The sequence below is a fragment of the Pseudonaja textilis genome, chromosome 2 (assembly GCF_049901715.1).
Source record: "Pseudonaja textilis isolate UNSWEBS1 chromosome 2, rPseTex1.2, whole genome shotgun sequence".
Taxonomy (NCBI): domain Eukaryota; kingdom Metazoa; phylum Chordata; class Lepidosauria; order Squamata; family Elapidae; genus Pseudonaja; species Pseudonaja textilis.
The window spans coordinates 23,041,278-23,060,431 of NC_141991.1; the positions used below are offsets into that span (position 1 = coordinate 23,041,278).

At 38.5% G+C, this 19,154-nt stretch overlaps 1 protein-coding gene across 1 annotated transcript; it reads right to left on the bottom strand.

The window, feature by feature from the left end:
- Nucleotides 1–704: 704 nt before the first annotated feature.
- On the bottom strand, nt 705–18,201 carry P4HTM (prolyl 4-hydroxylase, transmembrane). Its single transcript, XM_087923524.1, has 9 exons — nt 17,803–18,201; nt 16,482–16,563; nt 12,771–12,961; nt 10,443–10,539; nt 9,666–9,828; nt 7,591–7,776; nt 7,400–7,490; nt 5,249–5,372; nt 705–5,037 (listed from the first exon to the last, which is right to left on the bottom strand). Exons 1-9 carry the CDS (start codon nt 18,118–18,120, stop codon nt 4,820–4,822), a joined length of 1,470 nt encoding a protein of 489 aa, XP_087779650.1. The 5' UTR covers nt 18,121–18,201; the 3' UTR covers nt 705–4,819.
- Between the last annotated feature and the right edge of the window lie 953 nt (nt 18,202–19,154).

The window sequence follows — 19,154 nt, forward strand, 5'->3', positions numbered from 1 at the left end:
AGCAGAATTACCCTCCAGTACTGCACTCTAACCACCGTACCACCAAGGCGTATTGTTAATTTTAACAATATTCATTTTATCTAGAGATTTAAAACAATTTTTTTAATGAAGGATTTTTACTGTTATGGAAACGGTCTGAAGGTTGTAAAAATACCACCATTTTCTTGACCTTAATTGTTCTATAATAAGAAGTAAATTTTAAATGCTTTTGAAACAGGAAAGTAAAGTATTTTTTATAGAATATTAAACCTTTTCATGTGTGAACAGGATACTAATGTATTTAGTTTCAAAAAGATTAATTTTACTAACAATCATTTTCCGTTTATTTTTGTTAACAGATTAATAATCTCTATGCCGTTCTGTCATTTTCCTTTTATTTTCCTCAGTGTAAGATGATCTCTACATTCATCTTAGATACTGCATTACATTGATTTTCTGCCTATAGCATTACCGGTTTGTATGTGTAAAAAAATAAAAATAAAAAATAAAAAAGCAAGTGTAACTGCTAATTTAAAGATAAATTGTGATATAAATGTTAATATTACAGGAAAACAATCATTGCACCAGATAGAAGAAATTGCTTATAAGTTGAGGAATGTCCACATTAATAGGGCTATTTTTATTGATCCTCTTTAGAGAATAAAATATTTTATATATGTGGAGACTGTTACACGTATGATTAAAAACAGAACATCCAAAGAACATGGGTTTCAAATATTTATTTGCAGGACTGACAGCCTGACATCAGTCCATGGGACACAATAAATTAAATAAATATTAAATAAGGGAAAAAAGTATCCAAAATGCAGAATTGTAGGAAACACACACAAATAAAAATAGAAGACTCAGTATTCACCAGTTACCTACAAATACGGAACTGGCAAAACCACATCACTCAAAAACTAGCTATAATTACTGAGACATTCAAGTCTTTCTATGGATACTAGACAATCCTTTGGATAATTAAAAAAAACATGATTCAATAACACAAACCAGTGTTGTAATGCCACTCACTTCACTGCATGTGGTTGAGCCCCAACAAACCCTATACATTCCTGAAAGCTAGAGAACCAGGCTATTCTCAAGCCATGCAGTTTAAAGCATTCACACATTTCTGGCAGGAGTTTTTGTTTTTGTAGGCTGTAGTCACAAAGTGCCATCATATCCAACCTTACTGATGGCTCTTAACATAACATATCTACACTTTTTTTCTGGGATAGTCTCTGCTAATTGAAAAAAGCCCCAGGCAGAGGTATGGTCCCTCTCAAAACTCTCACATATGACATTAGATCCCAAAGACCACATACAAAAATCAAATGGGGAAGCTGGTGGTGTCCATTTTGGATTCAACCTATTCACATTTCAAAAGTATGTCGTGAAAACAGGACCCATGAATGAATGCTAGGTTGATGCCATTAAAACGGGCCTTAAAAAGGAATTAAAATGTTTCAATTACTTATTAAACTATCTGTTCAGTGACATTTCTTGAATCAAGGCCACATCTAAAAACCCAAGAAGGTTCAGGGTACAAGTTACTAAGCAGCTAATTTTTTCCCAGATGAAAAATGGCAACAGCATTATAATACAGTAAAGCTGCAATCATAAACATTTTTAATGGAAATAATTTGCGCTGAAATTCATTACATTTGAAATACACTACTGAGGGTTGGAGTGAACTTTTCACTGTTTTTTAAATTGATCCTTCAGGTATCATCTGGGGAAATTCTGCAATTTGTTCACCTGATCACAAACACACTAACAGAACAGGAGAGCTACATAACTAGTTTTCCACCAAGTGACACTAAGCACCCAGGGTTTGGGTTTTGTCTGCTTGGGACTACAAAAATTGACTAGCAAGAGTGCTGTCAAAGGTATGCCAAATTACATAACATGATGGGTTGGGCTATGTTTGGCTTAGGAGACATGCTATGCAACTCTCTAAGGCAACACTGAAGAGCTCCAATAAAATTAGAGGTGGTTACTTCTAATTGCTTGGAATGAAATACACTGGAAGAAACACAAATTGATTCCCTATGCAACAATCACAATAACAGAGTCTCGCCTCAGTGAGGCTGTAGGTAGGAAGGGCAAGTCTTGAAGCATGCAAATGTCCTCCCCACTTAATGCCGTTCCTATTGCAATGGAGGCACCAGAGCAAAATAGCAATCACGACATTGAGTCTTAAAATATGTTCTTCCAGTCACCAAATAGAAGTTTTGTCAAAATGTAACAGGAGATAGGAAACACGCTTCGTTTTCTCAGCAGGCTAAAAGGCCCATTACAATATCACTTTTCTCCAGTCAAAATCAACCTTTGCTCTGTTGAACTGGACAAGAGAGAAATTTGCTCATTGTGATTTAAATGTGAACGACTAGGCCAAAGCAAAAGCATTCCTGTTCTCTGCAGCAAGCTACTAATAATGTCTATTACCAAAGCCTGCAGTTGATATCCAAGATATCCAAATTCCTCTAAGAATTCTACAAGTGGAAATCCTTTTTCAGTCTCCCCAGTGAGTAAGAGGGAAAAATGGAAATTAATTCCAGCCTTTGTACAAAAAAAAAAAAAGAAAACATTTGCCAAAACCGGTACTCCTATGGTGTAATACAGTGCAACAGAAATTCCACCTTCTCCTGGTTTAATGCCATTTCTTTTTACTATTGACACTTAAATATCAGTATAGATAATCCTCGACTTACAAACAGTTCATTTACTGGCCATTTGAAGTTACAATGGCACTGAAAAAAGTGACATGATCGTTTTTCACACAACCGTTGCAGCATCCGCATGGTCATGTGATCCAAATTCAGGTGCATGGCAACTGATTCATATTTATGACGGTTGCAGAGTCCTGGGAATGTTAGGCTCAATTGTGGTTGTAAGTCGAAGACTACCTGTACTCAAGGCAATAAATGAGGAAGTGGAGAATGGCAGCTCACGGGTTTCGACTGAGACTGCTTAGTCTTACCCCATCCTCCGCCCCAATTTATTTTACAGTTAGGAAAAGTGCATAAAAGGGCCATCAAGGGATAAGATGTGGAAAGAACCTTTGTTATGGCAAAAGGATTACAGGTAGTCCTTGTTCAGCCATCTCAACTGGACCAGCAACTTAACTGTTAGGCAAAGCGGTCACTAAGTGAAATCTCAATTGTTTGCATGGTCTTCCTTCAGCTTTCCATTGCTTCACAGACCTGCAAAGGCTGTAAATGAGAAGATTGATCATTACTTTTTCATCAAACGATTGCTAAAAGGGCCAGTTGCTAAATGAGGACTGCCTGTATTTTATTTGGGGGCTCTTTGTCAGAACAAAAAATTAGGAAGTATATTCCAGACAATGTGGCTCACTGTCCAAGGTGTTGCTTAGCAAGACAACTTATTGGACAGATTTAAAATGGAGCTAAATTCATTTTGGATTGGTCTACCAGATATTCTTACCCTTGACTGCTATATCCAGCCCCTCATTCACAGACAGTATCTCACTGACTTCAGAGGAACAGTGGGAAAGTGCTATTCGTTTCATAAGAAACAATATAATTAGGCCTAAGGTACGTGATCTGCATATACCTTAAACCTAATCCTGCAGAACACTTTTTTTTATTCATAACTGAGAACCTTGCAGGTTCCACACTGCATATCTAAATACATATTTATCTTCTAAGAGGAGTATTACTCTTACTAGGAGGAATATTATGCCACTATGCAAACTAAACAGAACAAAAGGCTTCTCGTAGGTAAACAGCTTCTCAACACACAAATAAAATGGCTGAAATAACAACTGCAAACACATACAACACACGTTCCAATTGCACATATTAACTATTCCATTACTTCCCTGATAATTATTGGTATAAATATTTCCGAATAGTAATTCAGAACTATATCCAACCCTGAGAAAAATTTCCATCATGAGCATACACCATCCCATGGAAGGCCTCTAGTACTTTTAATCCCTGCGTGTTCTTTGAACATAAACATGCCCAAGACCCCTTTGCATAAGTCTGGATTTAAGCCTGCAATCGGATACACTTTCACTTGGGAGTTTGCTTACTTCTGAATACATATACTTTGCACTGTCAAATGGTACTGGTTAGAATTATTCCCCCCACTTGTACAAAAGCCCAAGTCCAATCTCTCTTCATTTTATCCCCACAATAGCCACCCATAGAGGGAGGTTGGGCTGAGAGAAATTGATCCAAAATCACCCAATGAACTTCCAAGGCAGAGCGTGAACCTGAACTTGAGTTTCCTTAGTCTTCATCCAACCTCTTAACCTCTATACCACTTTACTGATCTGTTCCCATACAGGCTAAGAGTGACCATTTCACTCTCTACAGAGCAACCTAGAATATGCAGCAATCGTTTTGTTGATGTGGGTTTTACTGGCCTTATGTAAGATGTGTCCGTTGCCTGAAAAGACCAAGAATCTGGGACAGACGGAAAGGATGGCAGATTACAAGATTATAGTTACAAAGCCAGCTAGAGGAAAACGGCATCCAGCAGAACAATTCAGGAGGATAAGGAACCTTGAAGGTAGAGTGCATATGTCACGGGGAAGATTCACGGACAGACTCAAAATCTCCTTAAGGAAAGCCAGCCATTAAATCAAAATATGCCCTCAGCTACGGTCCCTTCCCGCCAAATAATCCCTTTTCCCTCAGACTGCATTAGGTGCCCCGCTTTTCCTTTCCCCAATCTACCTAGATAGGCAACCCTACATTCTCTGAAGAAACATAATCATTGGGAAACGTGGGAGAATAGAAGAGCTGCAAATGGCTAGTGCAAAAAAGGTGCTTTCAAGTCGACCAAGAGGCATCTCCAAACATTACAGCTCTACATGCACATTGCTGTAGGATTTGTCCACGGTCCATTCGCTTTGGTCCTCATTTTCACTGTTGATATATCGAGCCATTTCCTCCTGGAACTGGAGCTGTCGCCTCTTATTGGGATCAACATTAATCCAATTGTTGGCAATCCACTTGGTTCCTTCAGTGACCAAACAGCCTCCGTGTAAGGAGTATTCGTCAATATCACCAACCCAGCCTGCCAAGAAACAAGATTCCAGGGTTCAGCTCCACACAAATGCAGCTGTCTTTTCTACAGCTCTAAGCTTTCCAAAATAGCCAGCCAAAGATAAATAAAAGCCACTCAGTGTCACCTTGTAGGGGAGATGGGCGGGATAACAATCTAATAAATAAATAAAATTAATAAAAATACAAAGATTGCTAGCTGGTTGCCCCAGGGAGAAACTTACCTTCCCCATCAGGCAAGTAATTATACCAGAAAACAGCAGTGCCTTGCAGAGGTTTTACACGTAGATTTCCCTTATCGCAGTGCTTTCGAGTATCACGTAGATCAACGTCATTCTGGATTAGAGACTGAAGAAAGGATGTTCATTAGGGAATGTATAAAAGGATCTCTTCAATTACCATTATTCATTCTCTCCTATATAGAGTTCTCCCATTAAAACAGCTCTATATCTATGAAACCAGCAATAAACAACTCATGATATTTTAACTAAGTCCATGGTGTTGAATTAGCAACTAAATAAAAAAGGTCCTAATTTATTGGCCAGCAGCTTTTTTTCTTATTACAAGTAATATATGCTAAGCCCCTTGCTATAGAACACGCCCAAATAAAATTTAAATAGCTGACATCCATCATCCTATTTTGCATGGTTATTCAGAGTAAACACCTCCACTATCCAGTGGAGAATTCCTGGTATCTACTAGAATTGCAAATTAACGTCAGTTTAGAGTTCTATTTTTTTTTTTTTTGTTCGATTTTAGTCTGTTGTAAACTGTTCTGGGACAATACTTATGGGTAAAATGTTCCCTCTTGCTGAAGAAGCAATAGGAGGCTGAAAACCCTTTTTTAATCTGGGAAGTAATGTGAATCATTTTTTAGGAAAAGTGACTGGGAAAAAACCTCACATGTATCCGAATAATATATATTATCTACTGTATTTCAATTGTGCTTCTGGTTGGGATATGTAGTCTTGACTTGATAAAACTGCCTTGACTTGATAATTCTGGAAACTTGATGCGAGGGTATAGACCTCTCTTGAGTATTGCACCAGCTTTCAATATCACCAATCATGTTACCCTTCTGTGGGATTACAGACTGTTGACATAGTATTACAGTGGTTCTATTCCTTTCTATTAGGCCATGTTCTAAAATTGGTGCTATGGATCTCTCAACTGACCTAGGCTACCTGACTGGGTTCCATCTTGTTTCCATGCCACTTTCTATCTATATGAAGCTGCTCAATTGCATTGTCTTTGAAAGCACAAGTCTGTCCCAGGAGTGATTCCTCATCCTCAACTGATGACTGAGAGAAATGGATCTATATAATTATGGTGGTGGTCCATCTGCTACTGTTCCTTAGCCAACTGACCTGGCAGCTTTGAGCTATCTCATCTTTTGCAATATTCTCCTCAAAGGATTAACCCTTAAAAAGCATCTGCCAGTTGCATTGACTATAAAATAGTGTAGCTTGTTAGGAATATGAGTCACCTAACAGCTATTTGGGTTAGAAATATATAAACCAGGATGAACATTTTAAAACTGTAACTTTAAGAAAATGAAAAACTGTAATTGGGTGTGGTTTCTCAAACGGCCATAAGATGGAGCCAGAAACCTGGTTTGTTTAGTCTTAGTCTCAGAAGAGAGTCTGAGTGAGTATCTCTGTTTCCTTCTGTAGGAAAGTATTGCAGTTGCTCCATTTCTTCTAATTGACTGATATTACTGGATTTAATGTAAGTCTGATACTGAATTGTTTTTGACACTGGACTTTGTTACTGAAGTATCCCTGGATTGAAAAACTGACTGATTTACCTGTGAATGACTTTGGACTGCCTATTTTGGACTTTGCTTAACGTTTCTGGAAGTAAAACCCTACATTTACTGTTTCTGGAAGTAAAACCCTACATTTACTGTACAGTGTATCTGTGTACTGTGTGTGTATTATTCAAACACTCCTCTCAAATACGTCTCCCTGTATGTGCTCATTCTCCTAACGGGGAATTACCTCAACATAGCTGGTCTGCTATTTTTATACTGAAAGATGTGCAATGGCAAAGTGTCATTTATAGCTATGGCATTCACTTTTAAAGCACTAAAGTGCTTAGAACTTGATTATCTAGGGAGCACCTTTCCCATTACCAATCTGTCCGACTTCTATGTTTTACAGAAGAGGCTTTTCTGTACCTATCTGGAACAGAAAAAGAATGGCTTGGATGTTAATTAATATCATCAAGCAATTGTTTTGAGTTTTCTTTATTCTGCAAGTTGAATTTTTCTGTCATTTTTTTTCTTGGGGAACTTATATGAGATATAAGCCAAATGAATAATTAACATTTTATAGACGTAGCCAGTACATACTGCGCAGGAAGGACAAACTTACTAGCTCTTCATAAGTCCTGTTATCTGCAATAGGAAAAGTGGTTTCACCTCCTCCCGTCACGTTATTTAGGTAGAACAGTACTGTCACATAGCTGTAAGAAAGAGAACAATACTTGCTATCCTAAAAGCAACAGGTGAAAACTGTTATAAGATAGCCAAGAAATCCATTCTATCTTCAGTTTCTAGGCTTACCGGCAAGATGTCTCAAAGGGAGCACTTTCATTGGCAATCAGTTTGGTGTGACTACAGGCAGTTTCAGGAAACACTGGTCCACTATCCATATGAGCATGGTAATGCCCTCCCTGGTCATAGCGGACTACCTGCATCGGTTCGCTGTGCTCCACAATCTCTGGTGGCAGATGGGTTAAGTTAATTACCCTAAAGGCAGACAAGCAGAGAGGCATACCGATGGAAAGAAAATGTAAACAGGTTCCTACAAACATTTTCATCAAGCCACTGAGATTCCCTAACCAGTATCAGACCATCAAGGTTATTTAGAACATTTGTAAAGGGCTTTTTAAATAGTTAATTGAAAAGGGTCATACTGGTGGAGGCAGAGTTGTTTCAAAAAACACTCTGTTCACAATGCTGGCCCTGATCATCTGCATCCATTCCCATACAAAAAAATCTTGCTCAAGACACAAATGGAAGATAGAAACTCATGAAGAAATAAGGAAGCATTTAAAACTATTCAGAAAGAATCATGGGGAAAAAATAATACAGAGGGAGGTGCATTCATGTTGCAATTCTAAACACACCAGCTAAAATCTTCTCCATAAACATGCTTAACACCATCCAACCATTCCATAAGGATATTAAGACAAACAGTCTGAAACAAAGAGGATTGGCAGTAGAGCTATAGCAAGAATATTTTCTGGCAAAGTGATTTTAATTCACCACACAATTGTTATTTTTAAGTAAGAGCAAATCATGCTGAACATATGCAGGTCTTTCTAGCTTGGCATTTTAAGATTTTGTTACATTTTTTGTCGTATGATGCTGGTGGGGGAAATCAGGCACCCAAGGAGGATGTGAGTCAGTGAGTGTTAACATAAATTTGTTTTTAAATATTTTTTACATGTATCTTCAAAAGAGCAAAGTATAAACATCAGCTTGTAAGCTGTATGCCCCTGCTGAATTATTTTATGTGGCCTGTGATAAAAATTTAAGGCAATGCTGGAGCCTGTCCTGCCTCGTTGTCTTATCTTATTCAAGGACACTGCACTTTATGTGATGGCCCTGAATGGATGCAGAAGGATCAATACTGGTGATATCACCATTTGACATCACGCTAGTTGGTAACAACAGGGTGTACACAGAACAACAAAACAGTATGATAAGGGACAAGAGATGGGTTGGAGATTAGACCCACGAATATAATACATATGAGGTGAGCAGCTATACAAATCTGATAATCAATAATAAAATAATACCGATTTACAGTAGGAAACATATTTTTGCTTTTATCAACTTTTAATAAAGTCAAGTAATTTATATTATTATAAATTGTAAGTTTTATATTAATTTAGTCATGCATTTTATTAACATTAACATTTAATATTTGTTGCATTTCGTCACACTACTTTCCACACTTTACATGGCCTAATATTCATTTGGGTTTGAGACACCTGGTGTAAAGATATTAGATTTAAATGAAAATATCCAAACCATCTAAAACTCATTTAATTCAAGAGCTGTAAACTCTAATCAATCTCTTTCTCCGTTTCATCTGAATAAGTATGGATCACTCTTTCCAAAGCTTTTTTTTTAGCTCAAATATTCAAAATAAAGATAAAATAAATGTAAAAAAAAAAGAAATTTATCAAAATGCAGGAAGATGTGTATAAGTGGGTATTTGTGTGCATGTGCGTGTGTGTGTATGTATTTCACTGAATATATATGCAATGAAAAGAAATATACACATCCTTTGTAACCATATTCAACATGGTTACCCAGAAAGGCATTTTATGTAGCACAATCTATTAGGGAAAACTGTTTATAAACATAGTGACCAGATTTAATTAAAAAAATGTTCTTTTGAAATTCTACCCTCTATGCTGTAATTTCAGGTTTTTAGCAAGTACAATTTCTCATATTTTATATAACATTAACCAACAAAATGCCATTTCTAGTGCTTTATAATAATACATTTGGCATCTAATAAAAGTAGCTGCATTACGTGCACTGGTTTATACATTTTGGCCAAACTGATCAGCAAACCAACAGCAAGGCTAATTGGTAAAAACTGCTGAGTGAGATAAATTTACCTTTGTCGTATGGAGCGCATGACCTGATGTGCCCCCTCACCTTGGTACAGCCATGTATGTTGGCTGTTCCGCACCAGATCGCTCATTTTCACTTTTCGGCTACCCATGTACTTGTGGAAGTCTCGAATGTTCAATTGTTTAAATTCTTCCAAACTCAGAACACCTGAGTAAAATGAAGGAAAAGAACATACATGCCCATGTCAGGCCAGAGACTGATCAGTGTAAACATGCTGCCAGCAGGTATGCCACATCAGAACCACAGGAACCAACCATCCTCTGGTGATCCCAATAAGTTAACTGGGCAGCTCTAACATAGATGGAGGGGAAAGTCTATTAAATAGTAGGAATGTTTATCTAATGTTTGTCTTAGCAAACAAAAAGTTGCGGGGGTAGGAGAGCAGAAATTAAAAGAAGAGAATGCAAGTAAAAATCCAAAATTTGAAGTTAAAGTATCACAGAGAATGATTATTCTCTGCCTTTTAAACAGGTGTCAGTGCCTAGAACCAGAGATATCATTTGGGGCTGAACTGTTTAAAAAGTAAAGTGGTGATTGGTGATTGTCACTGTCTGATTGGCCATAAAATTAAATATAAGTTGCTTCATACTTTTTAATTGTTACAACTTTGGCTGTTTTTGTTAACCCTTGATTTGATTCTAATATTAATACTTAACTGTGATATGACTTTTTTATATTTGTTCCAATCTAATATGACAGAATAATGGGGAAGGGAACAATGCTACAGAGTACATTAAAAAGCACCATCCATTCTGTCTTACCATTGCCATCTGGGTCTGCTTTGACTGCATCATACATCTCCCGGATGCTCTCAGGTGTCATCCACCTGCCATTTCCTAGGCGGGTATGTGTCAGCACCTGCAAATGAAACACAGTGCACAGATGAGCTTACTATTACAGATGAGTTATGCATTTAATCAAGAAGCATTAGCAGAATCTACTAATTCAAAAATTGGTAAATGCTATTAGCAGATCATTGATGAAGCATCTATATTTCTGATTGCGCTCGATCCCAGCATATTTAAAGGGCCACAATTTTTGTAGACAGAAACAATTTTTTTCTAGTACCCTGTTTCCCCGAAAATACGACCTACCCTGAAAGTAATAAATAGCAGTCAGCACGAGTTTGTTAAGAACAGATCATGCAAAACCAATCTTATTTCATTCTTCAACACAGTCACTAAATTAGTAGACCAGCAAAATAATGTAAACATAATATATTTAGATTTCAGCAAGGCATTCGACAAAGTAGACCACAACCTACTTCTTCGTAAGCTAGAAAAAAGGGGAATAGATAGCACCACCACTAGATGGACTCGCAACTGGCTGGCAAACCAAAGAGTAGTCCTTAATGGGTCTAAGTCTACATGGAGGGAAGTAAGCAGTGGGGTGCCACAAGGTTCCGTCTTAGGCCCAGTACTCTTCAATATCTTCATTAACGACTTAGATGAGGGGACAGAAGGGGAACTTACCAAATTTGCAGATGATACTAAGCTGGCAGGAATAGCTAACACCCAAGAAGATATGCTCAAGATCCAGATGGATCTTGACAGACTAGAACACTGGGCCATATCTAATAAAATGAAATTCAATGTAGAGAAAAGTAAAGTCATACACTTAGGCAAGAAAAACCAAAAGTACACGTATAGACTGGGTGAAACCAGGCTCAATAGCAGTAACTATGAGAGGGATCTTGGAGTCTTAGTGGACAACCAGCTAAATATGAGCCAGCAGTGTGCAGCAGCAGCCAAAAAAGCTAATGCAATCCTAAGTTGCATTAACAGAGGGATACAATCAAGATCAAGTGAGGTACTAATACCACTCTATAAAACCTTAGTAAGACTACACCTAGAGTACTGCATCCAGTTTTGGTCACCACATTATAAAAAAGATGTTGAGACTCTAGAAAAAGTACAGAAAAGAGCAACCAGGATGATTAGGGGACTGGAGACTAAAACATGTGAAGAATGGTTACAGGAACTGGGCTTGGCTAGTCTAGTAAAGAAAAGGACCAGGGGAGACATGATAGCAGTGTTCCAATATTTGAGGGGCTGCCACAGAGAAGAAGGGGTCAAGCTATTTTCTAAAGTGCCTGTAGGCCAGACAAGGAATAATGGATGGAAACTGAACAAGGAAAGATTTAACCTGGAAGTAAGAAGAAACTTTCTGACAGTGAGAACAATCAACCAATGGAACAGCTTTGCCCTTGGAAGTTGTGGGAGCGCCATCACTTGAGACCTTCAAGAAGAGAATGGACTGCCATTTGTCAGAAAGGGTGTAGGGTCTCCTGCTTGGGTGGGGGGTTGGACTTGATGACCTATAAGGTCCCTTCCAACTCTGATTATCTGTTATCCGTTAAGTCCTAGCTTGATTTTTACACACTTCCAATATAAGCCCTACCCCCAAAATAAGCCCTAATTAAGATCCTGCCTAGTCCAGAGTGCATGGTAAAAATTAAGCTGGGGTGGGGATGGGGGGCTGGAGCTGCTCTACTACTTACGTTTGGACAGTTGTAACCAGGGCTCGCACACCCCAACACCTGCCTTGCCGGCCCATTTCTTCTGCAGTCGGCAAGGCTGCTAAGGCTTTCCTGAAGGCCTCTGTAGCTGATAACAAAGCTCCGGATCAATCTGGAGCTCTGTTATCGGCTGCAGAAAATCCCTTGCCAGCTGCAGAAGAAGTCCCTGAAGGCCTCTGACAGCAAAAAGGAGGCTGGGGGTGATGCGCACAAAGTGAGATTAGTCAGTGGATGACCTCCCCTGAAAATATGACCCTGGTGCCCTTTTTGGTGGCAAAAAAAATTATAAGACAGGGGCTTATTTTTGGGAAAACATGGTATTTGTTTTATTTGGAGATTTGTCCTCATATATTTGTCAATGACACGACATGAAGAATTGTACCAGGATGTTAAAACACCATTAAAGATAGTTAAGGCTTCATACTTCAAAATGCTCAATATTCACACAGTATGACTTCATTCAGATACAATACTAACTCACAAATGCAAGCCCCAGGATCTTGTACCCAGGTTTATACCTGAGTGAGGTTGATATTTCCCACTTAATAGCCAATCATTCCATTCTGAGTACCTCCTTAAGTTGCAGCTGTCCATCCTGGTTGTGATCTAGCAGATTGAAGATATCCATCTGGCTGATATCTATCATTTCCATAGCTTCTTCATAATCTTCTGTGGGCAAAATCTGGCTTTTCTGTAGTCCTTTCAGCTGAGCCAAATGTACAATTAATTTACATTCATCTTCACTCAGGAAATTTGGGATTTCTAACATGGAAGAAAGGCAGAAGAAAATGATTTTCCCATCCAAAGGTGAACATTCAAAAACCCAAAGTTCCTCAAATGCCAATATTGATGTTTAAGATGATTTATAAAGGCAGGAAATAGTTGAGTCCAAATGTTCCAGTTATGAGTCAAGGAACTAATATCTCAGTATACCTCCCAAAGTTTTCAATCCTAAAAAAAGGTACTTTGCCTAAATATCTGTGAACAAATCAGGAAAACAGATCACACTAAACCATAAACTATGATTTATGATACAAGTTTAGGCTCAGCTTTTCCTTTGAGCCAGCAGAGGTCAGAAACTGTTACCTACTCCGTAAGAAATAAAAATAGCAAAGAGTACAGTTGAAGAAAGCAACTTCTCTTAGAGGAGCATTGTCCTTAACTTTCCTGCCATCTATTGATTAAATAAATTGTAATGAGGAAAACAATCGTTTTAAGAGGCTTTCACTGAACTGCAGAGAGAGGGCAATGTTTTCAATAAAGACCAGGGATAAAATTCACAGAAATTAATTTCATACCAAAATAAGATATATACCACTATCCACAATTACTTTTCTGCTTCATACTTAAAATAGAAATCTTGCAAATTCCATCCTGTAAGCAAATAAAACTTCCCGAGTTTACACCCAAACTCTGCTAACTAGTTCACAAAGGTCTGGCAATCAAAACTCCAACACTTCTTTAACAATTGATCCAGCTAACAAATGTCTCTAAATTAATATTGTTTTTCCCCTAAACAAAGAGAGAGGAAAACAGTTTTTAAAAAATGATTAATCTCTAAGCAGGCAGACAACACAAGGACTCAACCAGTAAGGTATTCAGGTGGGCATCATTCAAGATAATTTGATAGGCCTCATTTCAATACTTGTTAAGTCTAGCCTACCTATGAAGCAAGATTGCCAATAATCTCCATCAGGAAATGGTCTAGAATTATCTAAGGCAGGAGTGTCAAACTTGGGGATGTGTCACACTGGCCACGGCCATCCATTTTAGCGAAGGGAGGAAAGTCATGATGTCATGTGACAATGTGATGCTGCATGTTTGGCACCCCTGATCTAAGGGAAACAGAATTTAATTCACTTTCACTGAGGAGGGCATTCAAGGAATCAATGAAAACGACGTATCTCCAATATCTGAGAAAATGCCAGCAAGTTTGATCTCAACTGGCAGGGTCTAGGAATAGGGCCTTCTTTGCTGTAGCCCCTGCATTGTGATTCACCCTGCCCTCAGAGGTGAGAAAGTCCCCAATCTCTTGTCCTTCCACAAAGGGATCAAAACTTGGCTCTGCAGCCAGCATGGGGGGTTACAGAGGCTCACACAACCATAGGGCTGGCTGGCTCCATGAGAACTGCCCCCCCCCCCCCAATTAACAACTGCTTACATTCCAACTTGGAATGTTTTACCTTTTGTTATTTTATAATGTTGCTTTTATAATTTTAAAACTTTTTAATATTAAATTAATTCTGATTTTAAAGATAATTTTATTGATCATATTGTACACCGCTCAGAATCCTTCTCTGAGAGAGATATTAAGAGTTATTGTTAAGAAATATAAAATATACATAAATATTCATGGGTTATTTGCACATTTGGGACACTCTCAGTGGTTTTCCTCACTACTGAATTTCTTCCAGATTCCTAAACTGCTCAGTCATGAAATCAGAACTGAAATCTACAAACGGTTGTTTGGTAACGGAAACATGACAAACGTTGGGCCTAAATTACTTAGTAGGAACCACTTAATGAATCTCTTTTTCCTTGGCATCATCTACTTCTCAAACTTCTACCTTTAGAAAACAATTAATTTTGTTTTGCTCGAATATTATTTTATAGTTACATGAAGAGACTCATGTTCATATACACAAAAGGAAATCTTTCTGGAATTCATAAATTACAAATATTATGCATTTAGAATCCAATGCCAACAGTGTGCATGTGCTTTAAAAAAATTATTTTAAAATAAACAAGACTGCTTAGTTCCTCTTTATATTTTCCATTTTAATAAACCTGGGGGAATGAATTTAGCAATATGTAGAGATGTTAAAATAAGCTGAAAAAACAAATAAAGGCAATGCCATCAGTCACTTATTCAAAAAAGATGTGGCTGATGCTTTCTGGAAAAAAAAACCTGCAGATTTTCAAGGTAGCATAAAACTGTAGTGATGGGACACTTTAATTATTCAGCTGAAATTGGACAAACTTGTAGTTGATTACCTAAATAGACCCTTTCCTGCACAGTAATGAGAGCTTTTGGGTATTAAAAGACTCTGTAATTCACTTTTGAGGAAATCAAGACAGGATTAATCCTTAGACAGGATTAAGGAAATCATGTTTTAGAAATCTTTGGAGAAGAATTTTAAAAAAATAAGACTTTAATCTGTTTTTAACTGTGCATGCGAGTCTAGATACAAGATTGCACAGGACAATTTTTAATTTTTATTAAACTTTATGGAAGTCTGAGGAGAAAGACATACCAATTATACTGTTTCTTCACAATATCTTGGCCCTATGTGTATGAGAGAAAGTAGAAAGGAATGTGTCAAGCAAGCCATTATGGCAGCTCACAATCTAGACAGCAAGTTTCTCAAAAGATTCAGAGTACATATTGCAAGAAGCAAGGGGCTATGTTGGAGAATCTTGGAAACTGGCTGTATAGTATTATCTTATGGTTATTACTGTTACTCCTGTTATTAATGAGCATGTTGAAGCAACACCTCTCTGTTGCTTTTAAACTTTTTTTTCTTATGGAATCTTTAACAGTAAGGATGCTTATTACAAAATACCAGTTTTTGCAATAATTTCCAAAGTATTAGCAGGATCAATGAATTCTACCATAGGATATAAATGATGGCAAAATTAAATTTGTTCATTAGAAAGAGAAAAGTAATCTAACTGCATTCAAAGGTTATTTTAGTATATTGGCCACTAGCTCCTATTTGCCACCAGCTCCATCTAGATTATATTGCTTCCAGTTCTTTTACTGAAACCATTGTTGAGGTATTGTTTTAATTCAATAAAACAATGATCTACAATTGATGTAACTGGATCAGAGTTCAAGAAAAGTGGATCTTTTTTTCCCTTTCTTTTCTTTCTTATTGATAGGGATTAAGTAATGAAAAAGAACAATATTCCAGTATGTAAAAGAAGGTCAGCAATTGCTCCTAACCTTCTTACACATAAAGAAGTTAAAATGTTACAGAAAACAGAGTCTTTGTCTTTGCTTCAGAATTTCAAAAACCTGGCAGGCGACATTTAAAACACAAGCTGGAAGTTGCTGCAGTACAAAGAGGCTGGGAAATATAAACATATATACATATTTTTTAAAAAAGCGATTATCAGCTATAGTCACTTTGAAGACCTCAGTTGATTCTATGACCAAGAGAAACAAAAGATAACCATGTGCTGGTTTTACCAAGATAACACTATTTATAAATATGCCAGACCGAAAAATGGATTGCTCCTGGAACTTAGAATAGGATTTTAAACATCTTCTATTTCTTACCAAAAAGAAGTGGTTTCAAGCTGAGAGTTTTCATAACATGGATTTTGTTAGGAACCAGTTGCAACTTCTGTTTATGGCCCACCTTTAAAAGACAGTAAAGTAATGAATTAACTGATTTAAATCTTTATATAGAATTATGTCACACACATGTTAAAAGAGTTATGGTTGTGATTTGGTCAAAAACTTTCACGTCATCAGAAAACTTTAAGCTTTTCAGACAGGACACAATTGAGCATTAGCATGTTTAATTAAACTATAAAAAAGATACACAAACACCAGCATGCCTAAAAATAAGCATAAATTTAAACTCTTTTCACTGGATATGAACAATGTATGAATTTGATAAAATATTCCTGATGTAAAAGTTTGTTAAGTACTGCCGGGAATGAAGATGGAAATGAAATAAACAATACTGATAGTTTGTTTATGCACACAACATACTTTCCGTGCTGATTAAGACCCCATGTTGAAACATTTGCAAAGAATCTTTGGAGAATGCCAGAATAGTGGAGCTGTTCGTGGCAGCTTATAACACAAACGATGCTTCTTTTAGCCAGTAGGAAAACAAGTTTAGAACCGTTGTAAGTCGAGGACTCCCTGCACTATGATCACAATGTGAGATAGCAAATGGATGACTATAGGAAATATGCTAGGAGGCTTTCTCCAAACAGACACCTTTCAAATGCTATAGTTTTAAGACTGCCTCTCTCACTGGGGTGACTGGGGAACATGATAGCCCAGGATGGAGGGGATACAGACTTCAAAAGACAAGCGGCCACAGTCACCTGACGGAGGAAAGCTTGGACTCAGTCCTGCTCCTCTGAGGTGAGGGACTGGCTTCTCCCCACTTAAAAAAACCTTTACTTTGAGCAAAAACTGACAAAAGGTGGCGCAGCGGTTACAGTGCAGTACTGCAGGTTACTTCTGCTGATTTCCCGCTGCCTGCAATTTGGCAGTTCAAATCTCACCAGGCTCAAGGTTGACTCAGCCTTCCATCCTTCCAAGTTCGGTAAAATGAGGACCCAGAGCGTTGGGGGAAATAGGCTGACTCTGTAAACCGCTTAGAGGGGGGCTGTAAAAAGCACTGTGAAGCGGTATGTAAGCGATTATAAGGTAACAGGTATAAGTATAAACATAGTTATGAATACATGAAATGGATACATATAAGGAAAAAAAAAAGAGTAGAACAGGGACGGTAGGCACGTTGGTGCGCTTATGTACTATTGCTATTGCTAAAAAGAGTCCCTGCAAAAGCAGCCACGACCCCCACTCCCTTCCTCGCCTCCCCTCCCCTCCCGAAACCCAGCGGAAAAGCGCTTGCCTTAATGCCCTGCAGGCGAGGCAGAGCCTGAGGGTCCAAGTTGCCCGCAGAAACGGGTAGGACGGGGGGCGCATCCTGGACGGGGCCAGGCTGAGCCTCTTTCCTCGGCTCCGGCTCCCCACCATCGTCGGAGCTGATATGCACGAAGAGCAGCAAGCCCAGCACGTTGATCACGTAGAGATGCGCGAACACCATCAGCACGACGAAGTAGGGTCGGGAGCAGACGGCCCGTCGTCCCACGGGAGGGCCTGGCAAGAGAGGCCCGTCGTCCGGCTCGGCCGTCGCCGCCGCCACCGCTGCCCCCGCCGCCGCAGCCATCCTAGGCCGAGGCTCGATGAAGCGTTACCACGGCAACCACGCGCGAGCGCGGCTGGGAAACTCTTCTCCGAACATCACGCTACGGCGTGAAGTCACCACGCACAGGAAGCGAGAGTGGCTGCGGCTCTCCGGTCCAACCGGCCGAGATTGAAGGAGATGTGGTCCGACCCGCGGTGCGAGACGAACTCGGACAGGAAGAGGCTGCCGTGCCTTGAAGGCTGAGATTTTATCCGCCTAGAAACAGCCATTTTAGCGCCAATAACTCGACAGTCGATCTCGTTCCTTCATTACCCGTAGCATAGCAAGCCATTTTTGAATAGGGTGTCCTCGGTTTCATGCTCAGAATCGGGAACCATTTTTAGTAAGGGCAAAAGGCCTCCGGCGTTATCTTTCAATCTCTAAAGCAAACTTCTGGCAAAAACGGCAAAAACTTAAACTAATCTCTAGTGTGCTTTTGAAGAGTTTGTTCATCATAAAATGTCAAAATGGTAATTTTTAAGACTCAGTCTGTGCTTACAATATCTGGGCTGGCAGAATCTTTTTAAGTTACTGCTGTTTACATTGCATCTGATTTCTTCTTGCTAACTAGTACCGTGTCACTGACTGCAATATTTATTAGATTTTTATCCTGCCTATATAAGTAACACTAGGAATTAATAATACAGGTAGTCCTCGACTTACAACCACAATTGAGCCCAGAATTTGTGATACTGAGAGTTTTGCCCCATTTCACTATCTTTCTTGCCACAGTTGTTAAGTTAGCATTGCAGTTAAGTTAGTAACATGATTGTTTAATGAATCTGGTTGTCCCAATTACTTTGTCAGGTTGCAAAAGGTGAAAATGTGACCATGGGACACTCATAAATTCATGCCAGTTGCCAAGCATCCAAATTTTGATCATATGACCAGGCTGCAATAGTCATACGTGTGGAAAATAGAAATTATATTTTATAGTGAATTATTTTTTATAGTGTCCCTACATGAATGGTTGCAAGTTGAAGACAACCTGTATTCCTTCTCATTTTCCCCAGAAC

What these genes read in the sequence shown, in the direction of transcription:
- P4HTM (XM_087923524.1), bottom strand. Translation starts at nt 18,120, where the DNA reads ATGGCTGCGGCGGCGGGGGCAGCGGTGGCGGCGGCGACGGCCGAGCCG. An exon ending in GACAGCTGCAACTTAAGGAG is followed by an intron (nt 10,540 to 12,770) that starts GTACTCAGAATG and finishes TTTCATTTGCAG; the next exon opens with GTGCTGACACATACCCGCCT. An exon ending in CCCTTTGAGACATCTTGCCG is followed by an intron (nt 7,491 to 7,590) that starts GTAAGCCTAGAA and finishes TCTTTCTTACAG; the next exon opens with CTATGTGACAGTACTGTTCT.